This window comes from Cebus imitator, unplaced genomic scaffold (genome assembly GCF_001604975.1).
Source record: "Cebus imitator isolate Cc_AM_T3 unplaced genomic scaffold, Cebus_imitator-1.0 Scaffold102, whole genome shotgun sequence".
Taxonomy (NCBI): Eukaryota; Metazoa; Chordata; class Mammalia; order Primates; family Cebidae; genus Cebus; species Cebus imitator.
Window position 1 is genome coordinate 2475386 of NW_016107417.1, and position 15433 is coordinate 2490818.

At 53.3% G+C, this 15433-nt stretch overlaps 3 protein-coding genes across 8 annotated transcripts; 1 reads left to right on the forward strand and 2 right to left on the reverse strand.

Moving 5' to 3' along the window:
• Nucleotides 1-738: 738 nt before the first annotated feature.
• Nucleotides 739-2729, reverse strand: CST6 (cystatin E/M). The gene is made up of 3 exons (XM_017537395.1): nt 1934-2729; nt 1292-1417; nt 739-927 (listed from the first exon to the last, which is right to left on the reverse strand). Exons 1-3 carry the CDS (start codon nt 2171-2173, stop codon nt 844-846), a joined length of 450 nt encoding a protein of 149 aa, XP_017392884.1. The 5' UTR covers nt 2174-2729; the 3' UTR covers nt 739-843.
• Nucleotides 2730-9806: 7077 nt separating this feature from the next.
• On the reverse strand, nt 9807-11692 carry BANF1 (BAF nuclear assembly factor 1). 2 transcript variants are annotated; one of them, XM_017537400.1, is made up of 3 exons: nt 11371-11692; nt 10579-10717; nt 9807-10327 (listed from the first exon to the last, which is right to left on the reverse strand). In XM_017537400.1, the coding sequence occupies exons 2-3, from the start codon at nt 10699-10701 to the stop codon at nt 10181-10183; spliced, it is 270 nt and encodes an 89-aa protein (XP_017392889.1). In that variant the 5' UTR covers nt 10702-10717; nt 11371-11692; the 3' UTR covers nt 9807-10180. The 2 variants fall into 2 exon arrangements, with proteins under 2 accessions (XP_017392889.1, XP_017392890.1); XM_017537401.1 differs by having other exon boundaries at nt 11428-11686.
• Nucleotides 11693-11834: 142 nt separating this feature from the next.
• EIF1AD (eukaryotic translation initiation factor 1A domain containing) lies at nt 11835-14702 on the forward strand. Of its 5 annotated transcripts, none has more exons than XM_017537396.2 (6): nt 11835-11957; nt 12646-12848; nt 12985-13093; nt 13465-13573; nt 13743-13790; nt 14387-14702. In XM_017537396.2, exons 2-6 carry the CDS (start codon nt 12762-12764, stop codon nt 14529-14531), a joined length of 498 nt encoding a protein of 165 aa, XP_017392885.1. In that variant the 5' UTR covers nt 11835-11957; nt 12646-12761; the 3' UTR covers nt 14532-14702. The 5 variants fall into 5 exon arrangements, with proteins under 5 accessions (XP_017392885.1, XP_037597512.1, XP_017392888.1 ...); XM_037741584.1 differs by having other exon boundaries at nt 11869-11957; nt 12670-12848; XM_017537399.2 differs by having other exon boundaries at nt 11876-12049.
• The last annotated feature ends 731 nt before the right edge of the window (nt 14703-15433 follow it).

A 15433-nucleotide genomic window follows, 5' to 3' on the forward strand; every position in this document is an offset into this window, starting at 1 on the left:
CCTCCCAAAGTGCTGGGATTACAGGCGTGAGCCACCGCACCCCGCCTGCAATGCTGTTTTCTTTAAATGACGTTAGGTTGAATCTGTCCCCTCATCCCTCCTGTGGGTGGTAACGAGCTCTGCCCCTCTAGGGCTCCCAGTCCAGCCCCATCCAGGCGCCTTGCCCAGGGCACGGCATGAGAGGCATCTTTGTGGTGTGGAGCCCACAGCGTGGACCTGAGAGGCACTGTCCTGGCCCTCATGGTCTCTTGGCCTGCAGGGGTTCTGCCATCACTGGGCCACATGCAGGTGGAGGAATCTTTATAGGCTGGAAGCTCAGTGTCCTGAGTGAGGACACCGCCTGGCTGAAGCCCCACATGCCACCCATGAGTCCCTCCTGGGGCTGAGTGGGAGCAGAGCACAGATGACTCCTCAGAGTGCTCCCAGGCAGCCGGCCCTGTTCAGGGCAACACCCCTTCTCTGTGAGTCTGCCCCCACCCCTTACCTCTGAGAGTACTGGGAGTCTCTGGCTGTGTGTGTGGCTCTGAGGTTTGCTCCTCTATTCCTGTGATGCTGAGGTGTTTAGGGGGCTCCACATTTGGAGGCCCAGCCCTGCACCTTCAGCGCTGTCTGGACTGGGACACCAGCAGCTCTGCTGCAGGTGGCAGGGTAACCTCTCAGCTCGGGCTGGGGAGCTGGGAGCTGCCAGAAGTAGGAGTGGGGGCTGCGGGGAGACGCGAAGCACTTAGAAGAAACCAATGCAAGACGCGGCACTGGCCATTTATTGTGACAGTTGTGACCCGTGGACCCGAAGTGCCTTCCACCGTGGCTCCAAACCCAACGGCATTCACCCTCGGGCAATTATCACATCTGCACACAGTTGTGCTTTAGGAGCTGAGAAGAGTTCTGCCAGGGAACCACAAGGACCTCAAAGTCACAGCGCAGCTTCTGTAGAGAGAATATGGGGGAGAAGGAGGGGTAAACCCAGCCTCCATCTACCTTCTCCCAGCAGCCAGCCCTCTGCCTGCCATGCTGCTCCGGAGCAGAGAGGGGCAGTTACTGGCCCAAGGGATGTCGAACTACATGGCCGGGGCTAGACTCCAGATTTTGGTAGCCAACTTCCCCATTCCTGAGGGAAGCCCCAGCCTCCTTTCTGCACCCCATCTTGGCCTGGAGGCTGACTCATCCAGGAGGCCAACAGGTTCAGCCAGACATCTAGATAGCTGTGTGTTCAGCCAAACCAGTTCAGGCTGGACAATGTGAGGGCCTGAGGCTCTGGGGAGGGCTGGGGCTGGAGGAGCCCCACTGTTACCTCCTGCTGCGCCTCCGCCGCCAGGGGGCAGGTGGTGAGGTCGAGGTGGTCTCCAGCGACCCTGGTCTTTCGGCAGTTTGTGCTCCCCATCTCCACCGTCAGGAAGTACTTGATGCCGGCCACCAGCTGGGGACATGGGTTAGGGGCAGGTCAGGGGTCTTGACCCTTGATCTCAATCTCTCACCTCCCGGCATATTCTCCTATTGCCCCCAGGCACTCAGGTTGGGGGAGGGGAGAGGGGATGATTCAGACCTGGGTGGGGGGGTGGATGTTCTGGTGGGGATGCCAGGTGGAGAGACCTGGAGGCTGAGTCTCACTGGCAGCCTGGGCAGTCATCAGACATGGCCCACCTGGAGAGCTGCCCACTGTCCGCATCTGCCTCCCCTCCCCAGTCCACCCCATCAGGGCAGAGACTAGGGCCAAGTCAGCCAGGCAGGCAGGCGGTGCGATATAGGGTTGGATTCTGTCTTTCCTTGGAATTTAGATGGTTGTCCATCATGGAGTTTTGGCATTAATTCGATTTTTTATATATTGCATGAAAATATCCCGATTGCGCCTTCCGGCCCCTTTCACGCACGCTCCGGCAGCGCCTGTGGCCGCCCCCGCCTGGGCCCGGTGCCCCCCGCCCGTGGCCCGCCGCACCTGGCTCTTCGCCTTGAGGATGTGCGTGTCTCGGAAGTAGTAGACGCTGTTGCTGCCCATGTTGTAGCTGGCCACGGCCGCCTGCGCCGCCTTCCGCACCTGAGGGTCATCGGGCGACAGGTCCCGGAGTTCTCCGACCATGCGCCCCTGCAGCCCGGCACGGGCGTCGCGAGGTAGCGCCAGGAGGCAGAACGCTACCAGGGCCAGGCCCAGCGCCAGCGGGAGGCTCGGACGCGCCATAGCTGTCAGTGCTGTCTGAGTCGTCGTCGGAGCCGTCAGTGCCGAGCCCGGGGCGGCGCCGTTTTTACCAGCTGGGCCGCCCCGCCCGACGCCCGCGGTGCGCCCCCGCGGCCCGGAGCTGGGGCGGGGCTCGAGGTCGCGGGCGTCCGGGGTCCTGCGAGGCTCGGGGAGCCCAGGAGGCCGAGGGGGCGGCGTGCACCCGAGTGCCAAGACGCTTCCCTGCCCTCCAGAACACACCCGGCCAGGGAGGCAGAGGACAGCGACAGTCCCCAACAGCAAGTGCCAGTACAGGGACGGTTCCCGGGAGGGCTGTCCAGAATGAACTACCAACCACAGCTCTTCACAGGCTCTTACTGTTGCCACTATTCCCCAGCTGTGTGACCTCAGAGAAATCACTTAACCACTTGCTGCCTCAGTTTCCTCTTCTGTACAATGGGTGTTGTGAGGATTCAGTGAGCTGATGCAGGTAAAGTGCTTACAAGGGGCCTGGTGCTGCATAAACAACAGGCGAGTAGGAGATATTCCTGCTCAGTGCTGCCTGACAACCAGCCTGGAGTGTGATTCATGTTTCCACCTGGCCATGCGCCTGGCCATGCCTGTAATCCCAGCACTTGAGAGGCCAAGATGGGAGGACCACTTGAGCCCAGGAGTTTGAGGCTCCAGTGAATTGTGATCTCACCACTGCACTCCAGCCTGGGCAACAAAGCTAGACCCTGACTCAAAAAAAAAGAAGGTTGAGCATGGTGGCTCAGGCTTGTAATCCCAGCACTTTGGGAGGCTGAGGTGGGTGGATCACTTGAGGTCAGGAGTTCAAGACCAGCTTGGCCAAGATGGTGAAAAATTAGCCGGATGTGGTGGTGCACACCTGTAATCCCAGCTACTTGGGAGGCTGAGGCAGGAGAATCGCTTGAACCTGGGAGGTGGAGTTTGCAGTGACTGAGATCGTGCCACTGCACTCCAGCCTGGGTGAGACAGACTCTGTCACAAAAAGATAAAAAATTAAAAAAAAAAAAAGTTTCCATTTTACAGAGAAGGAAAATGGATTTGCCCAAGGACACTGGCAGGAAATAAATGGTGACACTGGCTTGCGTGTGCTGGCAGTCTAAGTCAAATCTGCGGTCTCAAACCAGACTGAGCCCAAAGGACACAAAGTGCCTAGAAGGAGGGGTGTCAGTCATGTCAGAGTCAGATCGCATGGTTCTGGGCAAGCCCCTTAACCTCCCAGACAGAGCCTCCGTGTCCTCATCTGAAAGACACCTTGTCTCCGAAGTTTCTTCTGATATTGATGTTTCAAATCTGGCTCTCCCATAGATACAGTGAGCATGTGCTGGAGGTACCAGCAAAACAGGGCCCATAACTTTGTTTTTAAAGACTCCAATAGGCTAGGTGCAGTGGCTCACACCTGTAATCCCAGCACTTTGGTAGGCCAAGGCAGGTGGATCACCTGAGTCAGGAGTTCAAGACCAGCCTGGCCAACATGGTGGAAACCCGTCTCTACTAAAAATACCAAAAATTAGCTGGGCATGGTGGTGGGTGCCTGTAATCCCAGTTACTCAGGAGGCTGAGGCAGGAGAATCACTTGAATCTGGGAGACAGAGGTTGCAGTGAGCTGAGATCATGCCACTGCACTCCAGCCTGGGTGACAGAGGTAGACTCCATCTCAAAAAAAAAAGACTCCATTAATTAATTAATAGATCAGGGTGGTAATCTATTAATAGCATAGTGGCTCACACTTGTAATCACAGGACTTTGGAAGGATCACTTGAGGCCAGGAGTTTGAGACCAGCCTGGGTAATATAATGAGCCCTTGTCTCTACCAAAAGATCTAAAATAAAGCTGTGAATGGTGGTGCACACCTGTGGTCTCAGCTACTCAGGAGGCTGAGGTGGGAGGATTGCTAGAGTCTGGGAGGTCGAGACTGCAGTGAGCAGTGATGGTACCACCGCACTTCAATTGGGTGACAGAGCAAGACCCTGTCTCAAAAAAAAAAAAAAAAAAGGAACAGATGAAAAGCAGCGTTCAAGTATTCAACATAGGAAAAGTCTGGATTTTGTTGATTATTATTATTTTTGTGTGTGTGTGACAGAGCTCTGTCACCCAGGCTGGAGTGCACTATCATAGCTCACTATACCTCGATTTCCTGGCTTCAAGTGATCCATCTCAGCCTCCCAAGTAGCTGGGACCATAGGAGCACGCCCCCACGCCTGGTTAATTTTTTTTTCCACATGTGGCTAATTCTTAAAATTTTTTTGTAGAGATGGGGTCTCACTGTAGTGCCCAGGTGGGTCTCAAATGCCTGGCCTCAAGAGATCACGAGATCCTCCCACCTCAGCTTCCCAAATCACTAGGATTACAGGCAAGCTTTGTTGGAATTCTTTGTCTGCATTTTAGAGTTCAGTGTCGTTTGTACTTGTAATTCCATATTGCTGGGTGGAGTGAGTAGGGGCTCACTGTCCCAGGACACTAAGATCTTGAAATGCCTACAGCCTCTAGGGGCTTCACTGGGGCTTGGAAGAGGCGCTAGGTCACAGTACCTGAAGAGCAGCTGGCAGCCGTGACTGTGATGAATATCGTATGTAGGCATCCAGTGTGTCACCCTCCCTTCCTGATTCTGGGCCTCAGAATCCCAGGACCACAAAAGGAGGTGACTTCTCACACTGAGACCTACACCAGAGCAGTCACTCACTACCCAGGGCAGCTGCCAGCCTGCTACCTCCCTCACTTTGTCAGCCCAGCTGTGGAAAACCAACTCTGCCATCTTTCTGGGATTCCAAGGAACTGTCACAAGTTCCTGGAGGGCTCAGGTGTCTGCCTTAAAGGGACAGACTCCAGTTTGTGGAAGTGCTGGCTGAGCTTGAGTTGATGATGAGGATGAAGCCTGGCCGGGACTCTGAGCTAAGAGCCTGGGAGGGGCAGAGGAAGAATCCCAGGATCGCACCACAGGTGCAAGGTGAGAGAGGCAGCTCCCCTAGGCCTGCTGTCTCATCACTTGGAGCTTAGCCATGGCCACAGGTACCTCCAACACCACTCTCAAAAACTAGCCAAGGCCTGTCTGCGACTCTCCAAGGGCACTCACCCCACCTGCTGCTGCTTTGTGCTGATGCCAGGGACTCTTTTGCACTACTACCTAGCAATTTCCAAGCACTTTTCATCCACTGATGAATTCTCACAAGCACCCTGAGGTAATACACATTATTCTCATTTTGCAGATGAAAAAGTTAATCAGAGAGGTCGGGACACTCGTCTAAGGTCACACAGCTAGAAGTGGTATCTTGGTGAGAAAAGATGGGGTAGGGCATTAACAATTATAAGAGCACTTGCTATGTGACAGGCCTTGTCCCAGGGATTCAATATATGTTCTTTCATTCCTATAGCGGCTCTGCAGAGGCAATGATTATTATCTCTTCCTACAAGGAGGAAATGGGAGGTCAAAAGGTTAGTGGTGGGTCCTGGTGCACAAGTCCTGGGCTGCTCTGCAGGTGTATAAGGTCTGCTGTGCATGGGTAGGGGTTGCTTCTTGCAGGTGGGAGGTCCCTGAGCACTTTCCCAGGGCCTGACTCCATCCCTTCTAGACCACTCTGGCTTCCAGGAGGCTTGGGCCAACATGAGCTTGAGGTTGGCCAAATGTACTGGCCACAGGGCACAGCTTCCAGTTTTGCAGTGGCCCAGACATCCCAACCCAGGTTGTCCACAGCACCCCTCTCCTGCCCCGGCCTGATGGGTGGTGATAACCAGGGCAGGCTCTTGACATCTCCTTCCCCCTGGGATCAGGCCCTCCAAGGCCTTGTTGCTTCCCCCAGAACCGTCTTCCTGGAACCTTCAATTGGGCAGAGGATATTTCCCTCCCCCAGGGCTCTGTAGCCCCATGTTCTGGAAAGGAGATCTTTCAGCAAGGAAACCTGTAATCCAACAGGGATGAAAGCTCCCCTCTGGGGAGGAGTGCTCCCAAGCGCCGCTGGTTCACTGTTTGAATCTTCATAACCCTGCACCAGCTGGCAGAGGAGGCTGTAGCTCAGAGCAGTGAAGCAACTTGCTCCAGATCGCATGGGGAGCAAAGGCCCAGAATCGGGCCTGGCTGGCTCTTCAAGGCTGCCACCAGTCAAGTTTGGGAGTGACAGCAAAGAGCCTTGGTCCCTGCAGGGAAGGGCTGTCCTGGAAGGGGATCAGCAGTCACAAGCACCTACTGGGAGCCTTCCATGCTCACCAGACTGCCGCAGGGCAGGGCTTGTGGCGGTCCAGGTAGCCTGCCCCTACTTCTTTTCCGGGGGCAGCAGGAGTCCTTCAGGACCCTGGAGTGCATGGGCCGGGTTCACACCAAGTTCTAGGCTGGCTCTGAGCATGCATGACTAGACCAGCTGGGGAAGGTCAAGCTCTGGCTAGGTGTGGAGCTGAGGGCACTGCATATTTGCTTATTTCCAGACCCACTCGCATACTTTCCACGGTGGTCAGGCGTGTCCCATTGGTGACCATGGGCTGACACTTAGCCAACCTGACTCCTACCCCTCATCACTCAGGTCTGCTTTCTGCACCAGCATTCCAAGCCATGGTCCCTTTGTCCTGCTGGCTGAGTCGGGCTGGATCTGAGAGGCCACACTGTCACAAGGGACATTCTAGATGCCCTTTGTCTACTGCTGTCCCAGAACAGAGCCAAGAACTTGTGTGGGATGCAATGTGGAGTCCTGATAAAGGGTTTGTGGTCTGCCACCTGGTACACACACTGCCTGCGCCCCAAGGGAGAGATGAGAAAGCGGGCTCCACCCGCTTCTGAGGCAAAGCCTGTGGGTGAGCCAGGGAAGGCAGAGGACAAGGAAATAAAGCAGACAGCATGAGCTGCAGGCTTCCAGCAGGGTCCCAGTGCCAGAGCCAGGCGAGGCCAAGCCAGGAGGCCAGCGTGAGCAGGAGCCCAGGGAAGGGCTGTGGAGGAGGACGGGGTTTCCATGACCTCACAGAGCACCAGCAACAATCTGGCAGCATCAGGGCAAGTGTGGCGAGGCCAGGGCCCTGCAAACCCCACCTAAGCATACCAGGCCTGCGACAGCATCACAGCACAAGGATCAAGGCTGAGGGGACTTATCCGGGAAGACATCAGAAACAGTCTAGGCTAGGCACAGCGTCTCTCACCTGTAATCCCAGCACTTTTGGGGGCTGAGGCGGGTGGCTCATGAAGTCAAGAGATGGGGACCATCCTGGCCAACACAGTGAAACCCCGTGTCTACCAAAAATAAAAAAACAAAATTAGCTGGGCATGGTGGCATGCACCTGTAGTCCCAGCTACTCAGGAGGCTGATACAAGAGAATCGCTTTAACCATGGGAGGTGCAGGTTGCAGTGGGTGGAGGTTGCAGTGAGCCGAGATCGCACCACTGCAGTCCAGCCTGGTGACAGCAAGACTTTGTCTCAAAGAAAAAGAAACTGTCTGAAACTCCAGAGAGAGCCCTTGTGACCACCTCAGCCGGGCTTCAGACCAGCACCCTCCCAGAAAGCGGCCTGAAGCACAAGCTGGGCCCTACTGCAGCCACCTGGTTCCCAGCCCCAGCCTTGCATGAAACTCTCATCCCTACAAATAACAACTTAGTTTCTGACCTATCACGCAATCATTCAGGTCCAGGTCTTTATTTTTGGTTTTCCTTTTATCTTCCTACTGTTCTGAGATGTAACTAACACACAGAACAGGGCGCAGAACATACACATTCAGTCAATGCCTGTACTATCACCCCACAGGTCAGAAAGCGCCAAGCCTATCTTCAAGCCTTTCCATACCCTCCCCCAAAGATAGTCGCGATAGACTTTTTTCTTTTACTATTTACAATAATCATTTCCTTTGTTTTCTAGTTTTACGAGCTATGTAGGAATTCCTAAGAATCTGATTTGCTTCATTTGCTGTTGAGATTCATGTGTTGTACACAGCTATCATTTGTGCATTTTCACCTCCGTGCAGTGTCCTTAGGCATGAATGCCTATTTACTTGAGTACTGACACTAGTGTTGCTCCCAACAATGCAGCTGTCAACTCATCTAGGTCTTGGCGCAGGTGCCCGGGGATTTCTTCAAGGCACAGTCCTGAGAGCGGAACTGCTTGGTCACAGGGTGTGTCGGTTTTACTAAATAACACCCAACTGTCTTCCCAAATTGTTTAGACCAATTTATACTCCCACCAGCTGGGTATCAGTTCCTGTTTCTTCATTATCTCATCAATACTTGGTATTGTCCAACTTAAGTGTTTGCCAGTCAGGTGGGTGCTAATGGCATGCAACATCTGATTACCAGCAATATGGAGCACCTTTCCTGTCCTTGTTTACTGGGAGGGAACCTTCTTCTGAGGCTGTCTTAGGTCTCTACTCATTTTTCTGTTGTGTCTGTCTCTTTTTTTTTGAGACGGAGTGTCACTCTTGTCACCCAGGCTGGAGTGCAATGGCGTGATCTTGGCTCACTGCAAACTCTGCCTCCTGAGTTCAAGCGATCCTCCTGTCTCAGCCTCCTGAATAGTGGGGATTACAGGTGTCCACCACCACACTGGCTAATTTTTGTATTTTTAGTAGAGATGGGGTTTCACCATGTCGGTCAGGCTGGTCTCACACTTCTGACCTCAGGTGATCCACTTGCCTTGGCCTCCAAAAGTGCTCGATTACAGGTGTGAGCCACTGCACCCGGCCAGTCCACCTTTTTCTCGATTACAGTTGTGTATGTGCTTTGGAAATAGTCCTTTGTTGTTTATGCTGCTGCAAATATCCTTTCCCTACAACCACCTCATTTTCCAAGTGGGGAAACTGAGGCTCAGAGAGGCTAAGCCACATGACCAAGGAACACATGGCCAGGCCCATGGGTTTCCAAGCTAGTTTGAGTTCCAGTCTGTCCACTTCCCAACAGCAAGTCCATGGGCAAATTAGCCTCTCTGAGTCTCAATTTCCTTACCTGAAAAAGAGAATATAATGATTTATTATTGTAAAAGAAAAAAATATTTGCAAAGATTTTAACTTCAAGTCTGGTTCATACTAAGTGCTCAAGAAATAACAGGGCTGGCCAGGTAGAGTGGCTCACATCTACAGTGAGAGCTTTGCTAGGCTTAAGGATTGCTTAAAGCCAGCCTAGGCAATACAACAGGGTCCTGTCTCTATTAATTTAAAAAGTAAACAAATAGAAAGGACTAAAATGTACTGAGGTGTACTCCCTTCACACGCTTCCGGCTGTGATGCCTGTGCTCTTTCTCCTCCCTAAGAGATCAGGGAAGATGGCAAGCCCCCAGCCTACCCTTGCCAGAGGCCAGGAGAGCAGATACGATGACTGGTAGATGAACTCGCACCCACATCCAGCCCACCCTCTGTCTGGTACCTCTGACTCCCACTGAATTTTCCACCAGGTGCTGCCTAGCTCAGCTGTTGACTTAACTGACATCTGGAGCACAGTCCAGTTGGCTCCCAGAAAAAGATCCACCCACACTCTCTCCCACACCACTTGGGGATTGAGACACTCCAAGTCACCTGCCTGAGGCCTACATGGCTAGGGTGGCTGCCCTTCTGGGAGTGGAAGGGAAGCTGCTGGTTTCGGTCTGTACTGATAAGGAGTGAGGGAGATGCGGTCAGTCCCTGAAGGAGAGGCAACTCTCAGCCCACTTGCTTTTCAATGCACAAAGCCCAGTCATGAAAGCCACTGACTTTATTGATCTAAAAAACTTTACAACGACAGTGACTGTTCTGCCAAAAAAGGAGCCAAATGGTATCAAACGGACTGAAAGTGAGGGTGGGGGTGAGGGATAGGGCCAGGAATCCATTCAGGAAAGCCAGTAACTGTCACCAGGGAACTGGCAAGGAAAAAAGGAAGAGGGAGGCATGCAAATGCGAGAATCCAAAAAAGTTGAAATGGTTAGGGGAGAAAACTCCCAAAGACCCTGGAGTACGTCGGAGGTGAGTACGGCAATAGCAATCTTTTCCTTTGTAACGGACAGGGGAGGAGTCCCTACTCGGCTGCGAACTCTGGATGAGGGCTGGGGATCGACAGCTTCCCAGAGAGCATCACAAGAAGGCGTCGCACCACTCTCGAAGGCATCCAAAGCAGTCCCGGGACTGCTTGGCGTTGGCGCCACAAGTGTCCTTCAGCCATTCCCGGAAGAGGTCTTCATCTTTCTTTAGCACCAAAAACTGGCCAAGGACAACATAGGCCTGAGAGACAGAGAAAGGGAAGGGGCGTGCTGCTCAGTGTTCAGTGAGGGATAAGAGCAAGTCGGCCATTCCTGTGCCATTCGGAGCACACAAGCCTGGGAGGCAGGGCGGGTTTTGCCCCCATCTCCTCTCTACCAGGTGCCCAGGCTCTGGCAGTCTCTTAAGATTATACCCCACCGTCCACCCCACAGCAGATGGACTCATTTCCCTCCCACCCCAGCCTGTGCCAGGTACATGCAGCCACCCCACACCTTGTCAAAGCCCCTTTCCTCCAGCTTCTTGCCCAGGACTTCACCAATCCCGGCCAGGCTCCCCACTGGCTTTTCCCCCATGGGCTCTGCCACGAAGTCTCGGTGCTTTTGGGAGGTTGTCATCTTGATCAGGCTTAATCTAGAAATCCCAAAAAAAGGCAGGTTAGGGCTGAAGACCTGGAAGTCCTAAGGGCCCACTAGCAATCTCATAGAGGAAGCTAAGCCAGGAGTTATGGTGGCTTGGATATCCCTCATCAAAAAAGGAGAATGAGGTCCAGGAGACTTCCCTACTATTCTGAAGAGAAGTTTCTTCCTGCAGGATCTGGATTTTGATCTTGCCCCAGGGGAAAAACGATCCTGCCTAACAGGTGGCGCAAACGGGTAAGTGGAAAGATTCCCAGAGTCAGTAGCCAGGGCTGCCCGGAAGCTGTCACTCCCTCTGTGACCTTGGCTGAGCCAAGAAGGCACTGACCCTGCCTGGACCGGCCACTTGGCATGGAAAGCCAGCCAAAGGGTCTCTCTACCTACAGAGCGAAGCGCAAATCGAGCGCTCCGCACACTCGTCCCTCGCCCGCGGGGTTCAAGCCGCGCCCCAGCTCCGCCCCTACCGCGCGGCGCCTCGGCCCGCCCCCTCCCGCGGGCCGGCTCCCACGCGCCGCGCCCCGCCCCCTCCCTGCAGGGCGCTAAGCTCTCCCCAAGGGCCCACCCCAGCGCCTGCGGCCCCTCTCATCCCATTCTCCCCGCAACCCCTCTGGCCTCTAGCCAGGGCCCTGCTCTGCGGCTGGCGCTCACCTGCAGCTTCAGTTCCCGTAACGGTTCCTACCGCCACCCGGCCGCTCCCGCCGATACCTCAAGCCACTAGAACTTTCTTCCACTTCCGCTTCCGGGTCGCCTCAAGAGCCTCCTTTAAAAAAAAAAAAAAAACCTCCACGTTGGGCACTTCTAGCCAGTTAGGGCTATAGAGTTGAGGCGCCCCGGACCCCGACGGCCTCTGTGGTAGGCCCTCCTTTCCGGTCCTTCGCGGGAAGCCCTGCTGCCTTGCAAGGTCTCGCTACTTGAGCAGTTCGAGGGAGAGAGGCCTCCAGAGAAAGGATTTCCTTTCTCTGCTGCCCGGACCCGGAACTCAAGGACTTAGGCTTGACCGACCTGGCGTGGGGAAGAGTTGGAAGAACGGACAAGGAAGGGGACGGGTGGCCGCGAGGCTTCCGAAACAGCGCCGGAAGTACAGTTTTCGGAGAGATCCGACTCAGACTCACGTCACCCTTCTAGCAGTGAGACTGGTGGGAACTAAAAACATTGGAGACCTGACCTCAAGCTCACGCTACCGTCGCGGCCGCCGGCAAGTTCCTTTAACTGTGTTTTCTTGGCTCAGTCTTCAAGTGAGTCGTGGACGATTCTCTCTCAGCGTCCGACCTGGACAGCGGGGTTGCTCCGGCAGCGTTCCTGGGAGCCAAGGGCCAGAGACTTAAGTGTGGGTCTTTTTCCGAGGGTCTTTTCTCCGGGATAGACGGGGAGGAGGAAGGAGGACGGCAACTAGATATGATATATCGGAGTTTCCTTCGGAAACCGTCAGTCTCAAGGGTACTGGCCCTCGTCTTCTAAGTATGAAAGTCAAATATGTAAATGTCGCAGGCAAACCTGCTCACCTCCGCCTTTAATTAACTAGTTCCTGGCTTGGACCATCGCAGTGGCCACCTAATTTGTCTCTGGCTGTACTGTGTTGCCAGACTGAACTTCTCTGTTGTGTGACTATGCTAGACTTGGGGTGTGCAGGCGTGTTGAGAAAGATACGGTTTATCTCAAACTCCTTGCAGAGAGGTTGCCAGGATGATTTCTCTGGAGCATATGTATAGTTTTATATTATACCAGTAGTTATGGTGGTAGGAGTTGCTTTTATATAACATGCACTGTATTGTCCCATTCTGTGACAATGCTGAGTTAGCTGTTATTTTTTCTGGGACCTAGAGAAGTTGAATAGTTAGGAAATAAACCAAGGTAGGATTTGAATCCAGGCAGTTAAGACTTCAGAGCCCATGTTCTTAACCAAGACACTGTGTCACTCCTCAGTAGAAGGCTCCTCCCCATCTTCAGAACAGTCCTGGGTTCTGAGCCTGCCGTCCAAGGAACTCAGGAGGAGGAATTGACAGTCTCTGCGTCCCTAACCACCCTGGGACAACTTCAGCATGTCTCAGGCCACCAAGAGGAAGCATGTGGTGAAGGAAGTGCTGGGGGAGCACATGGTGCCCTCCGACCGGCAGCAGATTGTCCGGGTGAGTGGCTTTGGGCACAAGCTGCTCTGCTCCCCCCAACCCCTGTAGGGCCCCTGGGGCAGGGGTGGGGTGCGGTGTGGCTGAGAAGGTGTTTGATCTGACTCATGAGGCTGATTCTTGGTCTCTCCTGAACCAGGTACTCCGGACTCCAGGGAACAATCTGCATGAGGTGGAGACAGCCCAAGGGCAGCGCTTCCTTGTGAGCATGCCCTCCAAATACCGCAAGAACATCTGGATCAAGAGAGGTGAGAGGATCACTCCTGTAATCTGAGCACTTTAGGAGGCTGAGGTGGGAGGATCGCTTGAGCCTGGGCAGCATAATGAGACCTTGTCTCTACAAAAAATAAAAAATTAGTTGGGCGGGTGTCTGATCCCAGCTACCCAGGAGGCTAAGGCCTGAGAATCACTTGAGTCTGGGAGGTGGAGGCTGCAGTCAGCTATGATCATGCTATTGCATTCCAGCCTGGGCAAAAGAGCAAAACCCTGTCTCAAAAAAGAAAAAAAAAGAGAGAGGTGAGAGAGGCAGCCCTCTTTAGGCGATAGAACCATTTCCTATAGCTTTGGCTTTCCCTATTGCAAGCAGGCCTGACTTTCCCTTTTCTCTTCTCTCCTACAGGGGACTTTCTCATTGTTGACCCCATTGAAGAGGGAGAAAAGGTGAAGGCTGAGATCTCCTTTGTGCTCTGCAAGGACCACATGCGCTCACTGCAGAAGCAGGGGCTTTGGTAGGGTGGTCCCCTTGATCATTGGTTCTCTGGCTTCTGGAGGCATTGCCTTCCTAGCTTGGGAATTAGGGGAGGGAAGGTCGTGGCATCCTAGGCAGAGACAGCTGGAAACAGCTTTTTGTGAGAAATGTCTTTGTCTTCTCTGACTCTGGCTCATCTCTTGGCATAGGCCTGAGGCCTTCTCTGAAGTGGCGGAGAAACACAATAACATGAACAGGTGAGGAACAAGCCTTGGGGTGGGTACATGGAAAATAGGGGGCTCATTCTTTGATGCTTTGAGGGAAAAATAGAGCCTTCTTTCCTCCTTACACAGGGTATCTGTTGAGAGCTCATAGATATGTGCTATAACACAGTTATGAATATGGCTTGAAGGTCAGATGCTCTTGTTTAAAATCCTGACTTTGCTGAGTGACTTTAAGCATGTTATTTAATTTCTTCAAACTCTATGTTCGTTATATATAAAATGGGAGCTTCGTGAGGATTAAAGGAGCGGATGGCTTATAAAATTGCTTAGTGTAGTATCTGGTATGTGATATGGGTCCATTTAAGTGTTGGTGGTCGTAGAATCATTATTCCTAACTAACACAAATGGCTATAGCGCACATTTGGGGAGTGGGGTCAGTCTTTAGCGTGTTTCTTTGGCCACGTTTTTCCACTGTTTGCCCTGCCTCTGTCCCTTGTTTTAGTCTTTAAAGGGTGCTGTGGGGCCCTGACTGCTGGGCCAGATGGTCCTCCTTTTTTGGAACCCCTTGATTATAGATTGGGTTTTTCCAGAAGGTGCTGGGCTAACTCTGCTTTCTTTCCCCGGTGCAGACAAACTCAACCAGAACTCCCAGCTGAGCCACAGTTATCAGGAGAGGAGTCCAGCTCAGAAGATGATTCTGACCTGTTTGTTAACACAAACCGCAGACAATATCATGAGAGTGAGGAGGAGAGCGAAGAGGAGGAGGAGGCCTGAAACCCCAGGACCCATTTCTCCACTTGCTCAGGGACTGGCCCCTGGCTTTTTTGGGCTTGGACATTCCCAGGGTGCTCTGCAGATCTTCACCCCTGGATGGGAACAAAGCAGGGTCCCTCTTTGAACTGATCTTCTGATTAGGAGAATTAAACCCCTGGTGGGTGGTGACTTGTTCTGGTGTCTGAGTGGCTCTCTCAGAGGAGGGAGACTGGTGGTGAAGTGAAAAACTGCTCCCTGGTAGAGACCTTGTGGGCGGGTGGGCTGAATGGAAGGAAATGGGAAATGGCTGGAGTCTTTCCTGGGTGATTTGTTCTTTCTTACTGGGCAGTTAGAAAGTGCCAGGCCCTGCACTGGGCCTCCCTGCATGTGTTTAACAACTGGGAGCACTCCTGCTTCATTACCTGCTTGCAGTTCATACTGATTCAATCATTCAGGATGACAGCCCTAGGACCTAACCCCCACCTGCCTCTAAGAGACACTCAGGCCCAAGCCCATGGTGCCTCTTGCTGCTCTCCCTGCCTTTCTAGTCACCCTGTGGACAGGAGTGTTCACTTCCAGTGACCTTGTCTATCCCCATGTGCAACCCCATCTTTCCCACTCTTAACCATCTGTTACCTGCAGAAGCTGGCTGGCAAATTTCTCTATCTTTAACCTTGTTTTGAATGGTCCATCCATCTCCTTTTTTTTTTTTTTTTTTTTTTTTTTGAGACAGAGTCTTGCTCTGTCGCCAGGCTGGAGTGCAGTGGCGCAATCTTGGCTCACTGCAACCTCTGCCTCCTGGGTTCAAGCGATTCTTCCACCTAGCCTCCCAAGTACCTCTCAAGGCCCACAGGCGCGTGCCACCACACCCAGCTAATTTTTGTATTTTTAGTAGAGACAGGGTTTCACCATGTTGGCCAGGA

Coding starts and splice junctions, on each gene's coding strand:
- CST6 (XM_017537395.1), bottom strand. CDS start 2,173: ATGGCGCGTCCGAGCCTCCCGCTGGCGCTGGGCCTGGCCCTGGTAGCG. Junction 1,418..1,933: donor TCCTCAAGGCGAAGAGCCAG/GTGCGGCGGGCC, acceptor CCATGTCCCCAG/CTGGTGGCCGGCATCAAGTA. Junction 928..1,291: donor CGGCGGAGGCGCAGCAGGAG/GTAACAGTGGGG, acceptor TTCTCTCTACAG/AAGCTGCGCTGTGACTTTGA.
- BANF1 (XM_017537400.1), bottom strand. CDS start 10,701: ATGACAACCTCCCAAAAGCACCGAGACTTCGTGGCAGAGCCCATGGGG. Junction 10,328..10,578: donor AGGAAAGGGGCTTTGACAAG/GTGTGGGGTGGC, acceptor TCTGTCTCTCAG/GCCTATGTTGTCCTTGGCCA.
- EIF1AD (XM_017537396.2), top strand. CDS start 12,762: ATGTCTCAGGCCACCAAGAGGAAGCATGTGGTGAAGGAAGTGCTGGGG. Junction 13,574..13,742: donor CTGCAGAAGCAGGGGCTTTG/GTAGGGTGGTCC, acceptor CTCTTGGCATAG/GCCTGAGGCCTTCTCTGAAG. Junction 13,791..14,386: donor AAACACAATAACATGAACAG/GTGAGGAACAAG, acceptor TCCCCGGTGCAG/ACAAACTCAACCAGAACTCC.